This window comes from Dermacentor andersoni, chromosome 6 (genome assembly GCF_023375885.2).
Source record: "Dermacentor andersoni chromosome 6, qqDerAnde1_hic_scaffold, whole genome shotgun sequence".
In the NCBI taxonomy this organism is placed as follows: Eukaryota; Metazoa; Arthropoda; class Arachnida; order Ixodida; family Ixodidae; genus Dermacentor; species Dermacentor andersoni.
This window is the reverse complement of record NC_092819.1, coordinates 164,122,565-164,143,666: the sequence shown is the minus strand read 5'-3', so window position 1 is coordinate 164,143,666 and position 21,102 is coordinate 164,122,565. Positions and strand designations below refer to the sequence as shown.

At 46.9% G+C, this 21,102-nt stretch overlaps 1 protein-coding gene across 2 annotated transcripts in view; it reads left to right on the top strand.

Moving 5' to 3' along the window:
* The window catches only part of LOC126523684 (probable enoyl-CoA hydratase), a 92,692-nt gene extending 71,621 nt beyond the window's left edge, over positions 1–21,071 (top strand). For both annotated transcript variants that reach the window (XM_055066841.2, XM_050172286.3), the window contains one exon: positions 13,758–21,071. In XM_055066841.2, coding sequence (XP_054922816.2) covers positions 13,758–13,843 — 86 coding nt within the window. In that variant the 3' untranslated portion in view covers positions 13,844–21,071. The remainder of the gene's footprint in view (positions 1–13,757) is intronic.
* Positions 21,072–21,102: the final 31 nt, after the last annotated feature.

Below are 21,102 nucleotides of genomic sequence, written 5' to 3'. Positions count from 1 at the left end.
ATGAACTTTCTTCCTCAGAACTGACTTGCACTACAAGCATTTTTATTGTCAAAAAAACAAAAATGTGCGGCCACTGCTTGCCAAAAAGTGCACAGATCTCGGATCTTAGAGAGCCAGCATAGCTCCCTGGCATGATTTCCTAAATTAAGCGGCACCTGCAATACACCAAAAATTTAAAAAGTTATGGTCTGAGACTTGCACCGTGTCTGCTAATCACCAGGTGCATGCATTGTTACCTTAAATGCTATTGAAAGGCTGCTGTTACAGCTCGGACCACTTCTAATATAACCGCTTATAGTGCAGGACCGGATATAATGCATTCTTTCCTGACTCCCATTTATTTTCCCATAGAACTCAATGTATACACCTACCGCTTAAGTGCAGCTGCACAAAATGTATTACTGGTTACAGTGTGGCTGCTGGAAAATCCCACAGACAAACTAATCAACGAGCGCACTTCTGAAGGAGGTGCACCGGCTGAGGGGAGGGCGTTGAGGGCAGTGCGGAGTGAGTGAGCAAACAAGGAACGAAGGCGGGGAAAAATTGCGGTGACAACATGCTAGTTCAGCGGGCGCCAGTGGTTGCCTAGGAGACGGAGAAGCCATTTGCTCTGGTTGCTTGTCAGCGGCGCGTGGTCCGCACCAGTGTGCGCATTGTCGCTGTTTGGTTCTTCAGGTTGCATGCTGAAAGTAAATATAGTCGCTGACAATTTTTTTTCAGACACGGACAGGGTCACAAAAACATCTGCATTATCGGGCATGCCAGAAAAACTAATTTCAACGACAAAATAAATTTGTTACTTTACAACTCCAGTGCTGCCGAAAAATTGGTAGAGGCCGCGAGTGCATTTCACATTCACCCATCGTGATGTGCGTCATCGCATGTGCGACTTTGACTCTGTAATGCTGTCAGTTGAAACTGTGTTCTGCAAATTGATGAGCCAAATGTTGTCCACAAGCGAGCTTTCGCCATTGCTACCAATACAAGCACATACAGTAAAAGCTCTCATTCGAATTTCACGGGGATACTACAAAAATTTGAATTATAACAAACAAGAAATTCGAACTAATGAAAGTCCGAGAAACAAATCACTCGGTTAAGGCACATATATAGTCCGACATGGCATGTGCGCACTCACACTACGTCACGTTGGCGTGAACAGTGTTGTCTATACTTCGAAGCACTTGCACAGCCAACATAACCAGATGCGGCCAGTGCGGTCGACGTGCCCGACATTGAAATGGCTCGTGCTCCATCTGCGCATTTGTCGTGCCGACTGGGGTGAAGGAAAAAAAAGAATGTCATAGTTCCGCCCAAAAAGCGAAGCATCGATTGCGATAGCAAATTAGTAGATAGCTATACGAAGTAAGGATAGTAGTTTTATCGGCCGTATAAACTAGTAAACATTTGTTTAGTAACTAAATTAACAAGTACGGTTACACGTGTGCACAGGTAAACATGAACACATCTCGCTCGATGACCGCAGAAACTCACTGAAAAATGTCGAAGTGAGGAATCGCGGCAGTAGCAGCGAGAAAACTGACCTTCGTACAGCTCTGGCTTCAATGCGAGTGAAATGTAGAAAGCACATCACATATGAAGCTGAGTTTGAAGTGCCGCTCCAATCCAAGTCATTCAACTTCTCAACAGCGATCGTATATCGATTAAACTTTGGCCAAGATTCTGTCTAAGGTTGTAACCGAACCAAACAGTGTATATCACATTAGTGCAGAGCACACAATGCACTATCATAACAATTGTGTCTGCACAGTATTACGTCGCTATATGTCGCAGAAAGATCTGACATTTCAAACTGAATGCCATTTGCCCTTCCCCTCGTGGCTGCCGCGCTCCAAGCCTGAGGCTGATGTGTGTGCCTGTGTACACACGCACGCACACACACACACACACACACACACACACACACACACACACACACACACACACACACACACACACACACACACACACACACACACACACACACACACACACACACACACACACACACACACACACACACACAGTAGTGCTGTAGGAGTCCCGGGGCGCCTTTTTCATTGGCGGGTGCTGTTCTCGTCGCAACGATTGCATTCATGAGGCTGACGTAACACGCAGCTTCTTTCACTGTCGGGCCTAAATCGCCCATGCTGTTGCTTTCTGTGCCGTCCTCATCACTGTCGCTAGTCGACACTTCGGCAACAGCAGAGCTAACGATGGCGAAAAGTTGAACCTCGTAGCCGACATCTCTTCGTGGTCACAGCAGCGCTGCCGAGCAACTTCTTTGCATTCCAAATGCCACACACCGTAGTCAACAGCAGATCCCTGTCGCATGCCAGTGCCGACTTCTCCGTGTCACATTCGATAGAACAGACAATGTCTAATTTTTCTGCTATGCTGAGCACTCGGTGTGTTCTTTTTATCCAAGCCTCGGCATGATGCGAGTCCTCGCTTGCACGATGCCACAACGCTTTCTGGCATCTCTGGCACGACGCCGAAATGATGTTGATGTGGCTTCACGTGCAAATGCATGGGCGCTTGGAGGCCGTTGTTTCGATCTCTGAGGCTTGTTCTGTCGGGCCGCTCGATGGAGATGACGCACCGCCGTGTTTGCGCGACGAAAAGTGGAAACGCTACCTTTGAACAGATGCATACGCAATAAGCTGGTACGGTTTATGCGGATACAAAACACATTATGTTCAATGGCCGCTGAGTCGGGGATTTGACCTTTCTACTTTTAAAACGAAACTACTGTTTAAGCGGGTACGGTTTAACGAGGTTTTACTGTATATATATATATATATATATATATATATATATATATTGTGAGACGAGGTTTAGGCAGCCAGTCTCTTCTTTATTCTCTCTCGAGAGAGCCCCACCACCAGGCCCCAAAACGGTGATGATGAGTATGTACAGGTGAGAATATGAAGCGTATGAATAATGCTCACACTAATTTCCCCGCATGCGCAAGCAGCCAGCCAGGCCACGACTTAGCCAGGAGGGGAACGCCAAACAAATCGTTTTAGGCACGAAACGTGAACTATCTCCAAACCACGACAACGATGGTCGGAAGAAACGTCTACGGGAGTAACGCGATAGTTCACGGGCGATGTTTGTTCATCAATTATATAGGGTTCAAGAAAGCAGGATTCAAACTTCTCGCACAAACCGGGTGTACGAATGGGCGTCCAAAGGAGCACTTTCTCTCCAGGACGAAAGGAGACGTCGCGACGAGAGATGTCGTAACGTTGCTTGCGATCTAGCTGACTGACTTATGTGTTGAAGCGAGCACGTTGACGACATTTGTCAAGTCTCGAGACGAACTGCTCGGGTATACTGGCCGAGGTGTTAGTTGGGGCATTGAAGAAAGCGGCGTCGATGGTGAATGTCAGTGAACGGCCGTAAACTAGGTAGAAAGGTGAGTATCCCGTAGTTCGTTGGATAGCGGTGTTGTGAGCAAAAGTCACGAAACGTAAAAGTTTGTCCCAATTGTCGTGGTTTGGCCCGATATGCATTGATATCATATCTATTAGCGTGCGATGAAATCGCTTGGTTGAGCCATTTGTTTGTGGGTGATATATGGATGTCGTCTTATGAACTGTCCCACAAGCTCCGAGTACTTCTGTGAGCATTGTTGACATGAAAGTCTTGCCGCGGTCGCTTAACAGTACACGAGGTGCACCATGGCACAGCACAATGGCATCTAGAAAGAAGGTGGCAACGTCAGAGGCCGAACTAGAGCGTAGAGGAGCGGTCCCTGCATAACGTGTGAGCTGGTCAACAGCTGTCACAACCCATCGATGACTCGCTGGCATAATGGGCAGAGGGCCGACTAGGTCTATCCCAACGATGGCAAACGGTGTCTCGGTACATGGGATGGGCTGTAAAAGCCCAGCAGGAGGCGAAGTCGGTCATTTCCGCCGTTGACACTGAATGCAAGAAGCGATGTACATGGCCACAAAGGTAGACATGCCTGGCCAAAAGAAACGGCTCCTAACGTGGTGGTATGTTTTGTGGAATCCCAAATGGCCAGCAGATGGGCCGTCGTGCAAGGCTTCAAGGACTTGTGTGTGCATTGAACGTGGAAGAATAGGTACCCAGTGGTGTCCATCGGAGTTGTATATGTAGCGGTACAGCACATCGTTGTCAAGCTTAAATAGCCGCAGTTGTCGACGTAATCTGGCATTTGGTGCAGATGTAGTTCCGCACAGGCGTTGGATAATGCTGTTGCAGTAGGGGTCAGAACGTTGACACGAGGCGAGGTGAGTGACGCGATTGGAAGATAACGTGTCAGTAACAAATAGAGGTAATAACGGTAATAACGGGAGTGACGACTTAGTCTCATCATCAAGTGGCGAGCAATGGATAGATGTACTCGAAGCTAATGGTGGCAGCGGGCAGCGAGAGAGAGCGTCAGCATCTTGATGCTTTTTCCCAGACTTGTAGACAACGTGAAAATCGTACTCCTGTAAGCGTACCACCCAGCGACCAAGTCGTCCGGACAAATTTTTGATTGACGACAACCAGCATAAGGCATGGTGTTCGGTTATAACCGTGAAATGGCGTCCGTAAAGATATGGTCGAAATTTTTGGATCGCCCAAACTACTGCAAGACATTCCTGTTCTGTGATCGAGTAATTCTTTTCGGCAGCTGTCAGTGAGCGACTGGCATAGGCAACAACTCTCTCTCGTGAGGTGGTATCACGCTGTAAAGGTACAGCACCGATCCCATGGCCACTAGCGTCGGTGTGCAAGCAAGTTGGTGCGTTCTCATCGAAGTGACAGAGCACAGGGTCGGTGGTTAATGCCTGCTTGAGGGCTTGAAAAGAAAGTTCGCAGTCATCTGTCCAAGGGAAAGCAGTGCCCGACGTGAGCAACTCGTGTAGCGGCGACGCCACGGCTGCAAAATGACTGATGAAGCGGCGGAAGTAGGATGCCAGGCCCAAGAAACTTCTTAATTGCTTTTGATTTTCAGGGCGAGGGAAGCGAAGCACGGCAGCAACTTTTTCGGGATCTGGTCGAACGCCACCTTTGCTGATAAGATGACCCAACACTTTGATGTTCTTTCTGGCAAAATGGCATTTCTTTGTGTTGAGTTGGAGTCCAGCGTTGGAAATGCATGTGAAAACTTCGTCCAAGCGCTCAAGGTGCTGACGAAAAGTTGTAGAAAAAATAACGATGTCATCTAAATAGCACAGACAGGTCTTCCACTTAAGGCCACATAAAACTGTGTCGATCATGCATTCAAATGTTGCAGGGGCATTACATAAACCGAATGGCATGACGTTGAACTCGTAAAGTCCGTCTGGTGTTGCAAAGGCTGTCTTGTCCTTGTCCGCTTCGTGCATGGGTATTTGCCAGTATCCGGATCGGAGGTCTAGACTAGAGAAATATTCTGTATCCTGGAAGGAGACAATGGCATCATCAATTCTTGGCCTCGGATATACGTCTTTGCGCGTGATCTTATTAAGGGCTCGATAATCGACGCAGAATCGTACAAAGCCGTCTTTCTTGCGAACCAGCACGACAGGAGATGACCAAGAACTGGACGATGGTCGAATGATGTCTCTTTTGAGCATGTCATCAACGTTATCCGCAATGATTTTCCGTTCTGCGGAAGACACGCAATACGGGCGGCGGCATACAACCGAACTGCCTTCGGTTTCGATGCGATGTACTGCGACGGAACTGCGCCCCAGAAGCTTGGAGTGGACGTCAAATAAGGCTCTGTGTTTGTGCAGGAGTGTCAGAAGGTCTTCTTTCTGCGCAGTGGTCAAATCAGGATTTATCGCAGCCGTTAAAGCAGCGGCAGCAGTGTGATAATCAGTTGTGGTAGACAAAGGTGATGATTCGGTATGAAGCGGTACCAGCGAAAGAGTTTTGGTGTCAGTAAAGCATGTCACAGTAGAGCCCTGGGAGAGCACAGCTGGCGAAGAAGTAGGGTTATGAACAGCGACTAATGCTCTACCATCTTGAAACCGTACTAGGCTAGGAGTAAGGCTAAGCCCACCAGAAATGCAGTAACCGCTCGGTGCAAGGAACACATCACCATTAATAATAGTGTCGGAAGTCAGTGTCGGAATATGCTCATTGCCCGCGGGAATGAAACAGTCGGTAGACGTGACAAAACGCAGGCTATGAGCATTGACAGCGGACGAAGATTCAGTGTCCGTCATATGAATAGTTCGCTGACGGCAAGAGATGAAAGCTGAGGCAGAGGACAGGAAGTCCCATCCCAAAATCATCGCGTAAGTGCACAAAGACAGCACGATGAACCGAATGTGGTGGAGGATGCCATCAATGAAAACGCGCGCAGTGCAAACACCGGAGGGCTGAACAAGAACTGCATTAGCACAACGAAGGGGAGGGCCATTATACGGTGTCGTCACTTTTCGCAATCGAGAACACAAGTCAGCATTAATAACGGAAAGCGATGCACCTGTGTCAACCAAGGCTTTGATTCGGACTCCTTCAACACACACCAAAAGTACATTTGACGGGCGCTCCGGAGGAGTTGCACGTTGTCCAAAAGATGCAGCTTTCCCTCCTGAAGCTGCACCACTTAGTTTTCCGGGCGGTGATCGGAGGACGAAGTAGCCGGTCGTAGAGGGGAAGAAGAGCGCCGCATCGGTGATGGAGAGCGACGACGTGGGAAACGCAATGAACCGGCAGTGTTGAAGTCTTGTGGAGATGGGGAACGTCGTGGATAATAATCATAGTCAGAACGCCGACGTCGTGGTACAGGGCCAGAAAACTGATCCCTTTCAAAGCCGTCATAGCCACGTCTTTCATCTTGCTCACGGCGTCGGCAAAACCTGGAAATGTGGCCACGGATGCCGCAGTAGTAACAAACCGGTCGAGGTGGGCTCCATGCGTTATAAGACGGAACAGGCGATGGTCTTGCAGTGATAGGATTCAGGGACATGTGCGGTGCAGGTGCCTGTTGTGGTGGCTGCTGGGAGGGTGGCACTATAGAGGCAACCTGAGCGTACGTTGGCGTATGGATAGGGTGCGGGCTCGTGATTTGCGGGCAGGTCACGGCAGCTATCTCTTCCCTCACGATATGGCGTAGGCCGCCACCAGGAGGTGTCAGATGGACCTCAGGAGGGTTTGACGAAGCTTGGGCGTGCAGTTCCTCACGGATGATGGAGCGAATCAAGGCACGTAGCTCGCTGTCATTGGACGCCTTGAAATCAGAAGTGTCAGGGTGTAAGCGGAGCATATGAAGCTCATCGAGACGCTGACACGTACTGATGATGTCGGCGACGGTAGTGGGATTCAGCACTACAAGAGCATTGAATGCCGCAGTCCCAATACCCTTGAGCAGGTGGCGTACACGGTCGCTCTCTGCCATCGAGGTGTTCACGCGGCGGCAGAGGGCGAGGACGTCCTCTATGTACAAAGTGTAGGACTCGCCTGAGTGCTGAACACGCTCTGCAAGCTTCTTCTTAGCGATATCAGAGCGGACAGACGAGTTCGCGAAAATCTGGCGTAGATGGTGTTTAAAGATGCTCCAGTTGACCAAATCGAGCTCATGATTGTAAAACCAAGTTTTTGCAACTCCGGTTAGGTAGAAGGCAACGTGAGCAAGTTTTGCTGATTCGTTCCAGTGGTTAAAGTCACTCACGCGCTCGTATAGCTCCAACCAGTCTTCAACGTCGTCACCTGGAAGCCCAGCAAATACCGGTGGATCCTTCTGAGGGGTGGTGACTGTCCAAGAAGGGGTTCCCGCAGGAGTAGGCAAGGTGGATGTCGTGGTACTGGTCTGCTGGTCTTGCGACATGGTTAAGTGCAGTTGGTAGAGGCGGCGACCCGAGCGGAGCACCAGGGATGTAGCGTAGGTGAAGCTGGAGAGAGACCGGGAGCGAGAGGGCGAAGGAACCGGACAGCACACTCCACCACTTGTGAGACAAGGTTTAGGCAGCCAGTCTCTTCTTTATTCTCTCTCGAGAGAGCCCCACCACCAGGCCCCAAAACAGTGATGATGAGTATGTACTGGTGAGAATATGAAGCGTATGAATAATCCTCACAATATATATATATATATATTGTCACAGAGAAAACCACAAAAGACTTCGGTCGACGCTATAGATCTGTTTATATATCGCTGTCCTGGTACCTTCGTCGTTCTCTTCTTCTGGGAGCCACCCAACATGCCTAGCATGTGGCACTGAATCGCACCAAGTGGCTGTCAGCTGTGTCGAGGTCGTGGCATTACGCCCCTCCCTAGAAGCATCGTCTCGATGCGGAACATTGATGCACTGGAGATTGCCACGGGGATACTGTTAAGAGAGACGTAGATGGTGAGAGAGGTGTGGAACTTTGCGTTCAGCGGGAGTGGTATAACTTCAATCTAGAGACATGAATGACATTGGACAGGCGTGGGCGTCGGGGACGGCGAGCGGTGCCTTCTCCTTCAGAAATCACTTCGTATGTGACGTCGCCGAGTCGTTGAACGACCCTATAAGGTCCGAAGTAGTGGCGCAAAAGTTTCTCCGACCGACCACATTGGCAGATCGGTGTCCACACCCATACTTTGTCACCGGGTTTATAAGTGACGTCACGGTGACGAAGATTGTATCGGTCGGCGTCGTTGTGTTGTTGGTAGCGGATACGCATTCGTGCGAGCTGGTGCGCCTCTTCGACGCATCGAGCGAATTCGGCAGCATCAGTGACAACATTAGAACAGTAGGTGGGTAAGAGCATTGCGTCCAACGTTGTGACAGCTTCCTGGCCGTGCACCAAGCGAAAAGGGGTGAAGCCGGTAGTTTCTTGAACGGCAGTATTATATGCAAACGTAACATATGGGAGAACGTCATCCCAGTTTTTGTGGTTGACGTCAACATACATGGAAATCATACCAGCGATCGTTTTGTTTAGCCTTTCTGTGAGCCCATTTGTCTGGGGATGGTAAGCAGTGGCTTTGCGGTGAACGGTACCACTGAGAAGCATGATATCTTCTGTGAGCTCCACTGTAAATGCTATGCCCTGGTCGGTTATAACCACTCTTGGAGCACCGTGGCGGAGTACGATGCCATGTACAAAGAAGGTCGCAATATTATTAGCAGTGCCTCGTGGGAGAGCTCGGGTTTAATGTAACGTGTAAGGTAGTCTGTGGCAACAGCAATCCAACGGTTACCAGCCCTCGACGTGGGGAATGGTCCAAGCAAATCTATGCCAACCTGCTGAAAAGGGATCCGCGGAGGATCCACGGGATGAAGAAGTCCAGCGGGACGCACGGGTGGTGTCTTGCGTCTCTGGCAGTCGCGGCATGTCTTCACGTATTGCTTTACTTCACGGCGAAGGTTAGGCCAGAAGTACTTTTGGCGTATGCGTGAAAACGTCCGTGCGAATCCCAAGTGGCCCGAAGATGGCTCGTCGTGAGAGGCCCGCAGGATGTCGTTACGTAGTGAAGAAGGCACTACAAGGAGGCAGGCGGTTGCAGTCGAGTGAAAACCCAATTTGTAGAGAACGCCATCGCGGAGAAAACGCAAGGATAACTTGCGGATGAACATACGAGGCGGCTCTGATAGACGGTTCTCAAGGTAGTCGATGAGAGGCCGGAGTTTTGAATCATCGCGCTGTTGCTTGCTGATGTCTGATACTGAGATAATGGACAGAAATGCGTCCTCTTCATCAAAGTCGCATGGCGACGGTTGAAGTGGAGCACGTGACAGACAGTTGGCGTCGGTGTGTTTACGCCCGGACTTGAACACTATCGTCATATCATATTCTTGCAAGCGAAGACTCCAGCGTGCAAGACGGCCAGATGTATCCGAATTAACGAGAGTTTAATACTATTAAATCTTGCATATACTTGCATGCACGGCCTTCATCTTTCCCACACTGAGTGCATGCTTTAGGACTACCGTATTTACTCGCATAATGATCGCACTTGTGTAATGATCGCACTCCTGAATTTTGTCGTCAAAATTCGATTTTTTTTTTCCATGTAATGATCACACTCAAACTTGTCACAGCAATATGTCGTGTGCCAAGTCCAGCTAATGATCGCGCTTACCATCTGTCGAATGCTATGCGAACGACTCTTGAAAACATACCAAGCAGTATGCACGCACCCAACATTCTTAAGCAGATGCCCCATTTCATTCCTTTCATCACTTTCTGCACTTCCATGGAAAAAAAGCTACAACCAAATTTGCTTCGGCTTTATTATTTGTAGGCTTCATAATGGTTTTGGTGAACAACAACAGCATAAAGGCCGCCTTTCGATTCTTTTCGTCTGCATTCGTGGGCATGCAACAAATCGCGAGCGGCAATGATAGTGACCACGTTTACACTGATATGTTAGAAGTGTACCCTATTCATACGCCGACGCTTGTAACGCAGCTAAGATATTCGCTCACCCTTAGCGGAAGCATGCCGTATTAGGTTAGCAGTGAAGACAAATGCCACAGTTACCTCTGCATGCTAAGCAGCTGGCAGCTAAGCACGCCCATCTCTGGTTCTGTCCCCTCAAAGTGGACATGGCTACGTTGTTGTTGCAAACTTCCCGATATTAACAATATTATTCATTACTGGTACGGAAGAAATTGTTTCAATGCGCTCAATGTACTCACGGGAAGAAAAATAATCGCATTCGGCTTGCTCCGCCGGCCGCCATTTTTGTTGTAGTGTCCCACACTTACAGCGGCAGCTGCCTGCTTGTCATCCCGTAGCAAATGTGGGATGAAAAAAGAAAATGTTTCTTTTCGTGGGAAATTTTTTCCGCGCAGCGTTCGCACCCCTGAATTTGCATAATTTCTTTTTACAAAAAAGTGCGATCATTATGTGAGTAAATACGGTATTTGGTCCACCTTATTAGTATCAGTATCAGCAGTATATAAGTAAAGTATCAGCTTGCGGATGCCCATGGGAGCAAGGTCAGACAGCACTCCAGAGATGAAGAGACAAGTCAGACTGTCTGTGAGGCAGCGGCGCTGCACGCTGATGTCCAAGTTGAAGTATGAGAACAAGTCCGAGGTGATGATCGAGCGAACCACATCTGCTATGACGAAGGCCCATCGAAAAGTGCAGCGAAGGCCAAAGTCAAGGGTGAGAAATCGAAGTCTGTACATCGCTATAGACGAGACGTTGGCAGCACAAAGCGACTGCCCTGGTGACCTGGAATGATCAGCCTTAGTTGGGGGAACCACGCTGATTTCTGCGTCCGTGTCTATAAATAACCGGGTGCCAGGGAACTTGTCGGTTACCATAAAAAGGCATCCGGGATGACGAATGAGATGACACGCCACCGTCAGTGATCCAGGCGGGCATTTCCTGGCCTCGAACAGAGAGGTGTGCTCTTCGTGGCTTGGTGTCGGACACGCCGGTGGTACTAGCAAAGAGTCGGACGACTGGGACTCCGAGCTTGACGTGTGCGCCAAAGAGCGCGATGACCGAGACGAGGTTAACGGGTCCCTAGTGGCGGGGGCAATTGAGGTGGCAAGCTCATTGATGCGCCCCTCAAGGCATGAAATCGCCGGGTCTGTAGGCACAGCAGTGACAGATGGGAACGTCGCCTCATGAACCTGATTGGCGAGCACAGCCAGGCCGTTGAGGGTGACGTCGACGGCCGCTGCAAGGACGAGGCGGAGGAAAAGCTCCCAAAGCAATGCTGAGTGGGTGAGGATGTCGCACTCGCCGAGAAGCTGTCGTATCCGGCGCCGGTCACCACAGTCCTCCTTGGTAAGAAGCTGCTGGAGGGCTGGTGCGTTCCTAATAGCATGAATCCCTCCAACACCTTGGTGTTAAGGTGCTGATATGGTGTAGCACCCATGGGAGCAGGGAGAATGTCCGAGAGCTTGCTGGCAATATCGGGAGGGAGGACTTAGGCAACGTGGTAGTAGGGAGTCGTTTCTGAGGTGTTGCGGCAGAGGCAGAATTGCGCCTCGATCTGGTGTCACGAAACTTGTGGGTTCTGGAGCCAGAAGGGTGGGAGGTGAAGCTGCAGCGATGAGACGTCCCGGGGACGCGAGTCCTGTTCCATGGAGGGTTTGGGCGGATCAGTCGTTCTGTTCGTCCTAGGTCACCACTAGTAGGCTTATGCCTCTGGAGTGAAGGAAAGAGACAGCTGTCCTGAATCGGCGCCAGAATAGAACTGTGAGCCGTGGCTTCATGTGCCACAGCCAGGCACCGTCTTTATTTTTTTCTCATGCGGGCGGGCGCTACGGGCACGTGCCTAGAAGCCCAAGCTGTGGTATGGTCGGCAAGACAGCAGCCAGCACTGGCAAAGTGGGGGAAGAGGCAATGAAAGCTTTGCTATGAGATTATGAAAGATGTGTACAGTAGAACCTATGTTTTAGAAAGAAAAGCTTGAGAAAAAACTTACTGAGAAAGCATATGGTCAGAAGTCACTAAAACATTGACAGACTCAACTGTAGTTGCCAATTACGTAATGTGAAGCGTTGTGCGGATCATTGCAGCACGAGATGTCGACATAAGCCAAGCTGGTGGGGCTGGAGTGGCCCTGAAATGTGTGTGGCTTTGGCAAGCTTACATTTGAGCTCCTCGAATTTGGCCTGGGTCAGCAGCTTCTTTGAGTGGGGCATTTTGGCACGAAGTTTTGATGTGCCCACTCAGTGCGAATCGTTGTGGCACTAGACGCGGACATGCATCGAGCTGGTAGGGCCTAATTGACCCAAGATGCACATTATAATTTTGCTATTGCATAGTGTTTTGAGACTGCGACCGGAAATATATAAACGAAATCGAGCTGGTAGGTGATGCCTGAATACAATGCCGGCAGAGTGATTCATGATGCTCCCTTTGCATTGTATGCAACAGGCAACCGCAGCGTGTTTGGATTATGGACTAGTAAATGCTTGCTTCTAATGGCACTACGGCCCATGCACTGTGAAACAGATATAAGTGAAGATGCTTATCACAATAGTGTTGGTGGCGGTAGCTGTGAATGTGGTGTTTGACGACTCGGGAGGAGATGTTCTGGTACCGGGATAAGAAACTTAGTAACTTAGTGCACGAATGTGAGGGTGAGTATTGTGGAAACCTAGTGCAAGGGAGGGTGAGTGTTGTGGATAAGCTGCTGTGGCAGGTGGCTTACCATTCTCGATCACACATGCCTTGCACCTTTTTTTTGCTTACATGGCATCTAGCAGCCGGAAAACTCATACAATCACAGTTTGGCGATCTGCTAAGCGTTGGTGCCAAAAGACAGTGCTTTCCAGCAATGTATGAACCAGAAGAAAGTAACCGTAACTGTATTGGGTCATTTGTTCTTGATTGCGAACGTTGGCACCAGGAAATCGTACGTAACCAGATCATATCAACGAGGTTCTACAGTACTGATGATCACAGCTTATACTATCATACATGACATTAGTGATGCACGACTTAAGCTTTCTATGCGTGTGCTTGCATCTTCTGTTGAGTTTTGTGGGTCCTTGTGAAGTCTCCTCATAAAATGCTTCGCCAACTGGCCAAGCTTCAACATCGCCTTTGTGTTCTCAAAGATACAAAGGTTGCATGTATTTTTTGAAAGCAGACTGCAAGCTAACCTTTTGCTATTTAGTTTGACAAGCAGTTGTTTTGTGAGTGAATGGTACAGAAGTAGATGTGCTTGATTGATTGATTGATTGATTGATTGAAAATTTTGGAGCTTTCCACTGGGGCATTTCTGGTAGCTGTGGTGATCTGTTGCTCAGTCAGTAAGAGTACTGATTGTTTGGTTGATCTATCTGACCTGGCTTCCATATGCATCGAAACCTGGTCTTTCAATGTCTTCGCACATGCAGGGGCAAGGCGGTTCCTCTCTGGTGTTGGCCGGCACGGCAGCTTCAACCTTCTGCGTTCTTCCAGTGACCCAGCATCCAAGTCATGACAGCTGTTCATTCACCTCATAGGAGATGACGTCGAAATATGTCACGCTTGCAGGAATGTGAAAGCTTGCTGCAGGCAGGGAGGAGTTCTAAAAAATGAGTTCCCCATGTTATACTGCACTTCCTACTTAGTGTGTAACATAGTTAAACCTATGCAAGTAGTGCAGTCACACAAGTCTCCCTCCACACGTTTCATGGTGAAGTTGGTTTAAATCTGGGACATCTTCTGTAAAATCACTATATTAACTACAACTCGAAGAGATAAGTTTACGTGACATAAGTTTATGTGCTTCGTGCGTGTTTGTCTGCTCCCAGTATGTGGCATACATAGAGTCTCTTACAGTATTAGAGGGACACCTGGCACCACCATCTATGCGAGTTTCCTAGCGGGCACTGGGCCGCCTTGGGAATGTTGGGTTGTGGGTGTGCTAGGCTTTGTCTCGAATGTGGCTTAGCCTAAAACATGGTCGTGACTGTACAGTCGCGACCATGTAGTTGGATAGACAGGCATACCCAAAATAAAAAAAATTGTACTGCACGATTCTGCACTCTTAGAAGCTTTTTGGCTCCTAATCTTGTGTTGAGGGTCTCTGGTATATGCAGCATGTTCTAGTTTCGAGCAGACTAGCGGCTTGTATAACTCAAGTGTATGGAGTAATTGAAGTTAATGTTTTAAAAAAATTTATGCAGCATGCTGCTAGTGTCAGCATTGGCGGGAGTTAAATGCAGTGTTAAAAGTGATAGTGGAAACTGCACTCCTAAACCTGGTAGCCAATGCATTAGCATGCATTATTTGTTACTGAGCAGTAAAAGCCAAGTTTATCGCTTCAGTTTATTTTGTCTTTGGTTCTTTTACTGCACAAAAATGCTGTGTCACATGGAACCAAACTTGAGTTTCCATGAATTTACACTTTGTGCCAATTGTAAATCATTCTTGTTAAAGATTTGGCATACAGTCAGAGAACTGAGAGTGAGATATGCAACATTTCAAGATTGGAATGAGACTTTCAGCACAGCAGTCATTCTCAGCATTTCTCTTAGATTTCAGTCAACGGAGTGTTCAGTCATCATGTTGTGCCATCGTCATCACCTCACAATTGTTACCCTTTTGCCATGTGATTTGAGAGTTTTAGTGTCACTGCAAAAATTTTGCTTTTTCTGGATTACTGGATCGCCAGAGGTATAACTGCCCAGATTGGTGGCGCAGAGTTCAATCTGACAAACGGGGTTAGTATTGCAGTAACCAAACATGTTCTGCTTCACTGCTGATGTAAATTTTCCACAGCAGCGTACTCTTGAATACGATGCTTTTTTAATCGAATGCTTTTCCAGAAGGATATATCTATAAGGCATTGTGGTTAAACGAAGCATTGCAAGATGCCACTATCAGCGTCCTGTAACCCGATATTGCACAAATGCCCTTGTGTATACCGATAAGACTTTCTATTAACTGCTTTGTAAACAGTAAATGGCTGAGCAGTACCAAAGGTGTCGAGTCTCTTTCTTGCACCACATTAAAGTCGCTGTATACCAACGAGCCACCATAATCGTTCTACTAAGCCCTGATTTGACTGGCATAATCACTCCTTTGTCGGTTGCTACAACATGTGACAGTGCTTGAGACACTCTGGTGCCTTGGAGTGCATGTTGAAAATATGAAAGGACATCGGTGAAATGTAGTGCGACTACTTCAGTTGGTAGACAGCACTTTCTGAGAAAATGAGGTGGCGCATTGAATAGAATAACTTGCAATGGTTAACTAACTCACTATTTATCCACTCACTTTTCCCCGCCTATTGGTGGGGAAAAGTGAGTGGACACACACAAGCGCTAACTTCATTTATAAGAAAAATTGGGTGTCTTTAAGACAATAAACGGTGATCATGAAAAAAAGGGTGGACATATTTATGCACATGCAATATCACTCATGCAGAAGTAAAGATGACATGTGCACACCATATCATACACGCACACACACACACACACACACAAAAAAAAAAGAAGGGGTATTTTGAATATTTTCTTTACAAAGCAAGCAGAAAGCATGCTTACACACTTGCAGCTTAAAAGCTTTTTTTGCTGGTTCAAGAATCAGCCTATAATGAGTTAACCCCCATGTGTCGACTCAACTAATCATTTCTGAAATTGACACTGATCAAGAAGAACCTCGTCAATCACCTGCACAGAAGACAACGATTTTCAAGGCTGCCGTTACTGACTACATACTTCAGACTAGTTGAGTAACAATATCTCCACTAATATTTTGTTTGGCATTTGTTGTTTTTCATTTGCTTTATTTGAGTGTACTTGTCACGTGCTAAGTCCAACATATTTTAGGAATTTTTTGTTTTTGTGCTAATGCTTTGTTGTTGCAGATGTTTTTCTTTATGTACATTCTAACGATCCCCTCTATGACGCCCAATGGGCCTTGAGGGTACTGTAAATGAATGAATGAATGAATGAATTAATAAATAAATAAACTTTTGCTAATACAGCAATAGGTCAGGAGAATTGAAGGTTTGTCTAATATCTCATTCAAGGCTTGAAAACGACAGTGCAAAGTTATAAAGCCAATGAGTTATGAGGGGCATGAGATAACTGCTGCCTCACAGCTGTTGACTTTTTCAATAATAGTAAGAACGGCAAAAACATACAGCACCCGCATGTGCATATGTAGGACTATACAATGAAAAAAAGAATTGCCGATGATTATGTTGCTTCCTAATGCGAAATTTGAGCGCAGCTCTTCAGCTGTTTCGGCTTTATGATGTATTGAGGCAATTCGAGCAACATGCATATGTGCAGTTACAGACTTCTTATTCTTCATACATATTCCTTCAAGAAGCACTCTACTCCCAGTTCTTGATTGTCACGAAGGAAGCTTTATGGTCGGAGAAATAGATGGATATATGCTTGACTTTGTGCACCAATGCCTGGTTTGGCATAGCGCACCTCTGGATTCTGGCGGTGACAATGCTGGGCCTCGGCTCGGGGCAGCTCATTTAGCAGCAGCGGCAGACGAAGGACTTCTACGAGCTGCCTTGCTCATGGCTCAGAAAGAACTAGCTGAGGATAAACAATTTATATAGGCACACAGATTATATTATTATATAAACAGTCTGTGAGCCTGAGACAATCCGTCTCATGCAGAACGTTTCGCACCGCTAACGGACCATAGCTTGGTTCAAATGCCTCGCTTATCGAGAGGTTGCCAGAGGCAGCGCATAGGCGCGTAGGAACATTGCGCGTATGAAGAGATGGCAGCGACTGACTGACGCCACTGACGCTACTAGCGAGTGAACTGAAGGTGGCTCTGTGTTTCGGCTTGGGAAGCGCGCACCTTGAAACGCTGATACAGACCCGGTGCTTTGGCAACCGAAGAACGCCGAACCGAGGGCGAACCGTGCGCTCTCGCACGGTCGCCGCCACGAAAGAGGGGGTGGGGGAAGGTACACGCAGTGGCGAACGGCGGTGGCTATGCATTTCGGCTTGCGCAACACCACATCATCGAGATCAGCCGCCACCGAGCCGGCACTGATTGCCGCCACACAGGGGTGGCATTGCAGGAGGAGCGAAGAGAGCAAGGCTTGCGCCGTGCGTGAGAGATAGCGCCAGGAACATGCGCAGTTACCGCAGTGCGCTGGCCCCACCTACGGAGCTGGTTACGGCGAGGCACAACGGCGACAGCGACATGAAAGGGGCGCCAAAGAGCTGCGCTCTAGAAAGAAACAACAAAGTAATGCATAGTGCCTGTACAGATCAATTTTTTTGCTTTCCCATACTCTCTCAAAAAAGACATATACAAGAGCGAATCAGAAAGCCTCTTCCCGTTTTTTATTAGCCAATATAAGGTACATACAGGTAATTACAGACACACATACTATTCTACGTACCTTACACTATTCTTCCACATAGTCCCCACACCTGTTCAGACATTTGTCCCATTGCAGTGCTAAACTTGAGATGCCCCTGTGGTAGAATTTGTCTGGCTGACTTCAAGTCATTGTCATGCAAGCCTTCATGGCCTTTGTGGACTCGCAACACCACCACCTCACACTTCTCAAGGCAAGACACCGTTCCTCGTACGTGGGCTGCATTTCCCTGTGGATTTCGATGGGTGTTCGTCTCCATAGAAAACGAATCACACTTTGTTCCTCATAAGCCATGGACGTGTGAAGTACAACCGCCATCTTTAACAACTGACAGTAGTGCTGTGCCGTGGAGCTTCGGCAGATAAGGCCGGGCCGCTCCAAGAAAGGTCCACCGCTGGCAATGGATATGTTGACTTCGCATTTGGCTAAAAAAATAAAGGCAAGGACTTTCTGCTTTGCCCTCGTATTTACATTTCTGTATGAAGTGAAAACGTATCAGAATATGCTTTTTTTTATTTACATTAATTGGTGTATGTGACAGTGGTGTCCTTAATTCAGATTCCTTCTTTCAGGCCTACAGCACCTTCAAGAACTGGCCGTGCCACAATGACATTAGAAATTCCAAGCAATTACGTGTTACAGGTGCCCTGCTTTGTGTGTTACCACTCATGCTTCTTCATGATTGCACTGCGCTTAGTATTACATTGACAGATGACCTAAAGAATGAACATAAAGGAACACAATATGGACGTACATGGTGTAAACTACCAGCTCGTTTAATACTATTAGAGAACACCCTTATTATATCCATGGTGTAGGGGAGGAGGGGGGCAAAGGGGTGAAATATAATATATGACAATGTGACTACGTGTGATGATGTGATGAGCCGGAACAGTGGCGTTTGCTTGCACCCATTGGTCCACTCTTATATTTGCACCTGCTGCCATAGCTTATGTATTCATCGTCCCCCCCCTCCCCCATCGCCATATATATAAGCACATTCTCTAACAGTTTGGTTACACACCTTTGTGCCAATCAGAACCACGGGCATAACAGTTTCCCTATTCCCAATTGTTATAGTAGTGTGCAGAAATTCTGAGACACTGCACTACCCACATGGCATCATGCGTCTGCAGTGACATTGACCGTCGCTGCATTGCCATGTTTGGATCGTCACCAGTTGCCGATCTCAATGTGCCTGATTGATAGTGTGAATATGGTCTATTGTTGAGTAGCCTTTACGAAATCCTGCCTGGTTCTTTGGTTGACAGAAGTCTAAGGAGTCCCTGATTCAATTTGCGATTGCCTTAGTATATACTTTGTAGGCAACAGACACTAAGCGGATCGGTCTATAATTTTTCAAGTCTTTGGCGTCCCTTTTCTTATGGATTAGGATTAAGTTAGCGTTCTTCACAAGATTCCGGTACACTCGAGGTCATGAGGCATTGCATATACAGAGTGGCCAGTTTTTCCAGAACAATCTGCCCACCATCCTTCAACAAATCTGCTGTTACCTGACCCTCCCCAGCTGCCTTCCCTCTTTGCATAGCTCCCAAGGCTTTCTTTACTTCTTCCGGCGTTACTTGTGGGATTTCAAGTTCCTCTAGACTATTCTCTCTTCCATTATTTTTACATACGGCTCGTCTACTCCCTGATTTCGTAATGCCTCCATGACTGCTGAGGTCATCCTACCTAGCAAAATTTAATCTACTATCACTTAAACAGTATGGCTTTTGGCAGGGTTGCTCAACTGAGCTTGCGCTTCTAACCTTCACCGATAAAGCCAAGAAGGCAAGCGACCAAGGCTTGCTGGTTCGAAGTGTATTTCTAGATTTAATAAAAGCTTTTAACACCATTAATCACAAAATTCTAATACATAAACTTGAATCTTGCGGCATAACTGGCCCGCCACTTCAGTTTATTTCTAGCTATCTAACTAATCGTAGCCAAGTTATTCAGATTGATGGCAAACTCTCATCTTCTAAGAACATATATCAAGGCGTTCCTCAGGGCTCGATCCTTGGTCCGCTGCTGTTTCTACTATTTATTAACGACCTGCCTAATGTTCTGACCACTACCGACTGTATATTATATGCAGACGACACGACTATTTTTACTTGTGCTAATAATTTCGACGAGCTACAGCGAAATGTTAACATTGATCTGCGTAACATAACTTCCTGGTGTCGAAAGAACATGTTGCACGTCAATCCGCTAAAAACAGTTTTTATGGGTTTTCATTCCTTCCCGACACTAATTTCAAAATCTATATCTGTGTGTCTTGACAACAACTTAATACCAATATCTGATAGCTCAGAGTTTCTTGGCGTAGTTTTAAACAAGCATCTGAAATTCAATCTCCATGCGCAGTCACTCATCCGCAAGATTTCTTTTAAAATACGCGCCATAATCGAAACCCGCTCATATTTTCAGTTGCACATTATCCTCCTTTATCATGCACGCATTCACAGCCATTTATCTTACTGCGTATCAGCCTGTGGCAACACATACCTCGCTCACGTCAGCCAACTTCAACGCCTGCAGAATCATGCGCTTTGTTTCATGACTTTCATCCATTTCCTATCCAATGCAACGTCACTTTATTGCAGTTTAAACATTCATCCTCTTCAGCAGCTCTTTCAATTCAAGTTAACAATCGTGATCTATAAGTTATTTCGTAATATTGCACATATGGATGGCTTTATTATTGAAACGTGTGTATATACTAACACTACCAGGTTCTCTGAACTCGATAATCGTCTTTTATCTAAAGTGCGCACAAACTATGGTAAGTTCAGTACCACATTTGTGGGAATAAAACTGTGGAATTCTATTCCACATACCATAAAATCATCCCCCACGGAGCATATATTCAAGAGCCAAGTTAAGAAATATATTATGCAGCAACTTCTTCATCCTAACAACTGACTTTTGTGATTGTAACAATAATTCACTTAGCTATTATAGTACATGTGATATTACTCCTATTTTTATTGTATTGGAAATTTGCATTGCTTGTTCACTACAGAAGTTTTCTTCGCAATTTTTCTGTTACTCAACAGCTTTAAATTTTCTTGTTATTTCGCACTGTTCCTTATTTTTATCAAATTGTCTGTAAAGTCACCGTAACCAATGCTTAATCTGTATCTCGTTTTTTTATTTTGTTCATGTATGAGAGTTCCCCTGACAGTTTCTAACTTTGGGACTCTCTGTGTAGTGCTAATTCTGTATACAATTCTTTGTAAAAGTGACATCGTTGAATAAAACTTGAACTTGAACATTAAATTATTTTCCGAAGGTTTGCATTGCATGTTCACTGTACGAACATGCTGAAATAAATGTGGAAGTGGAGCCTTTCCTTGTGAAAGATTTGCATAATCGCACAGCCC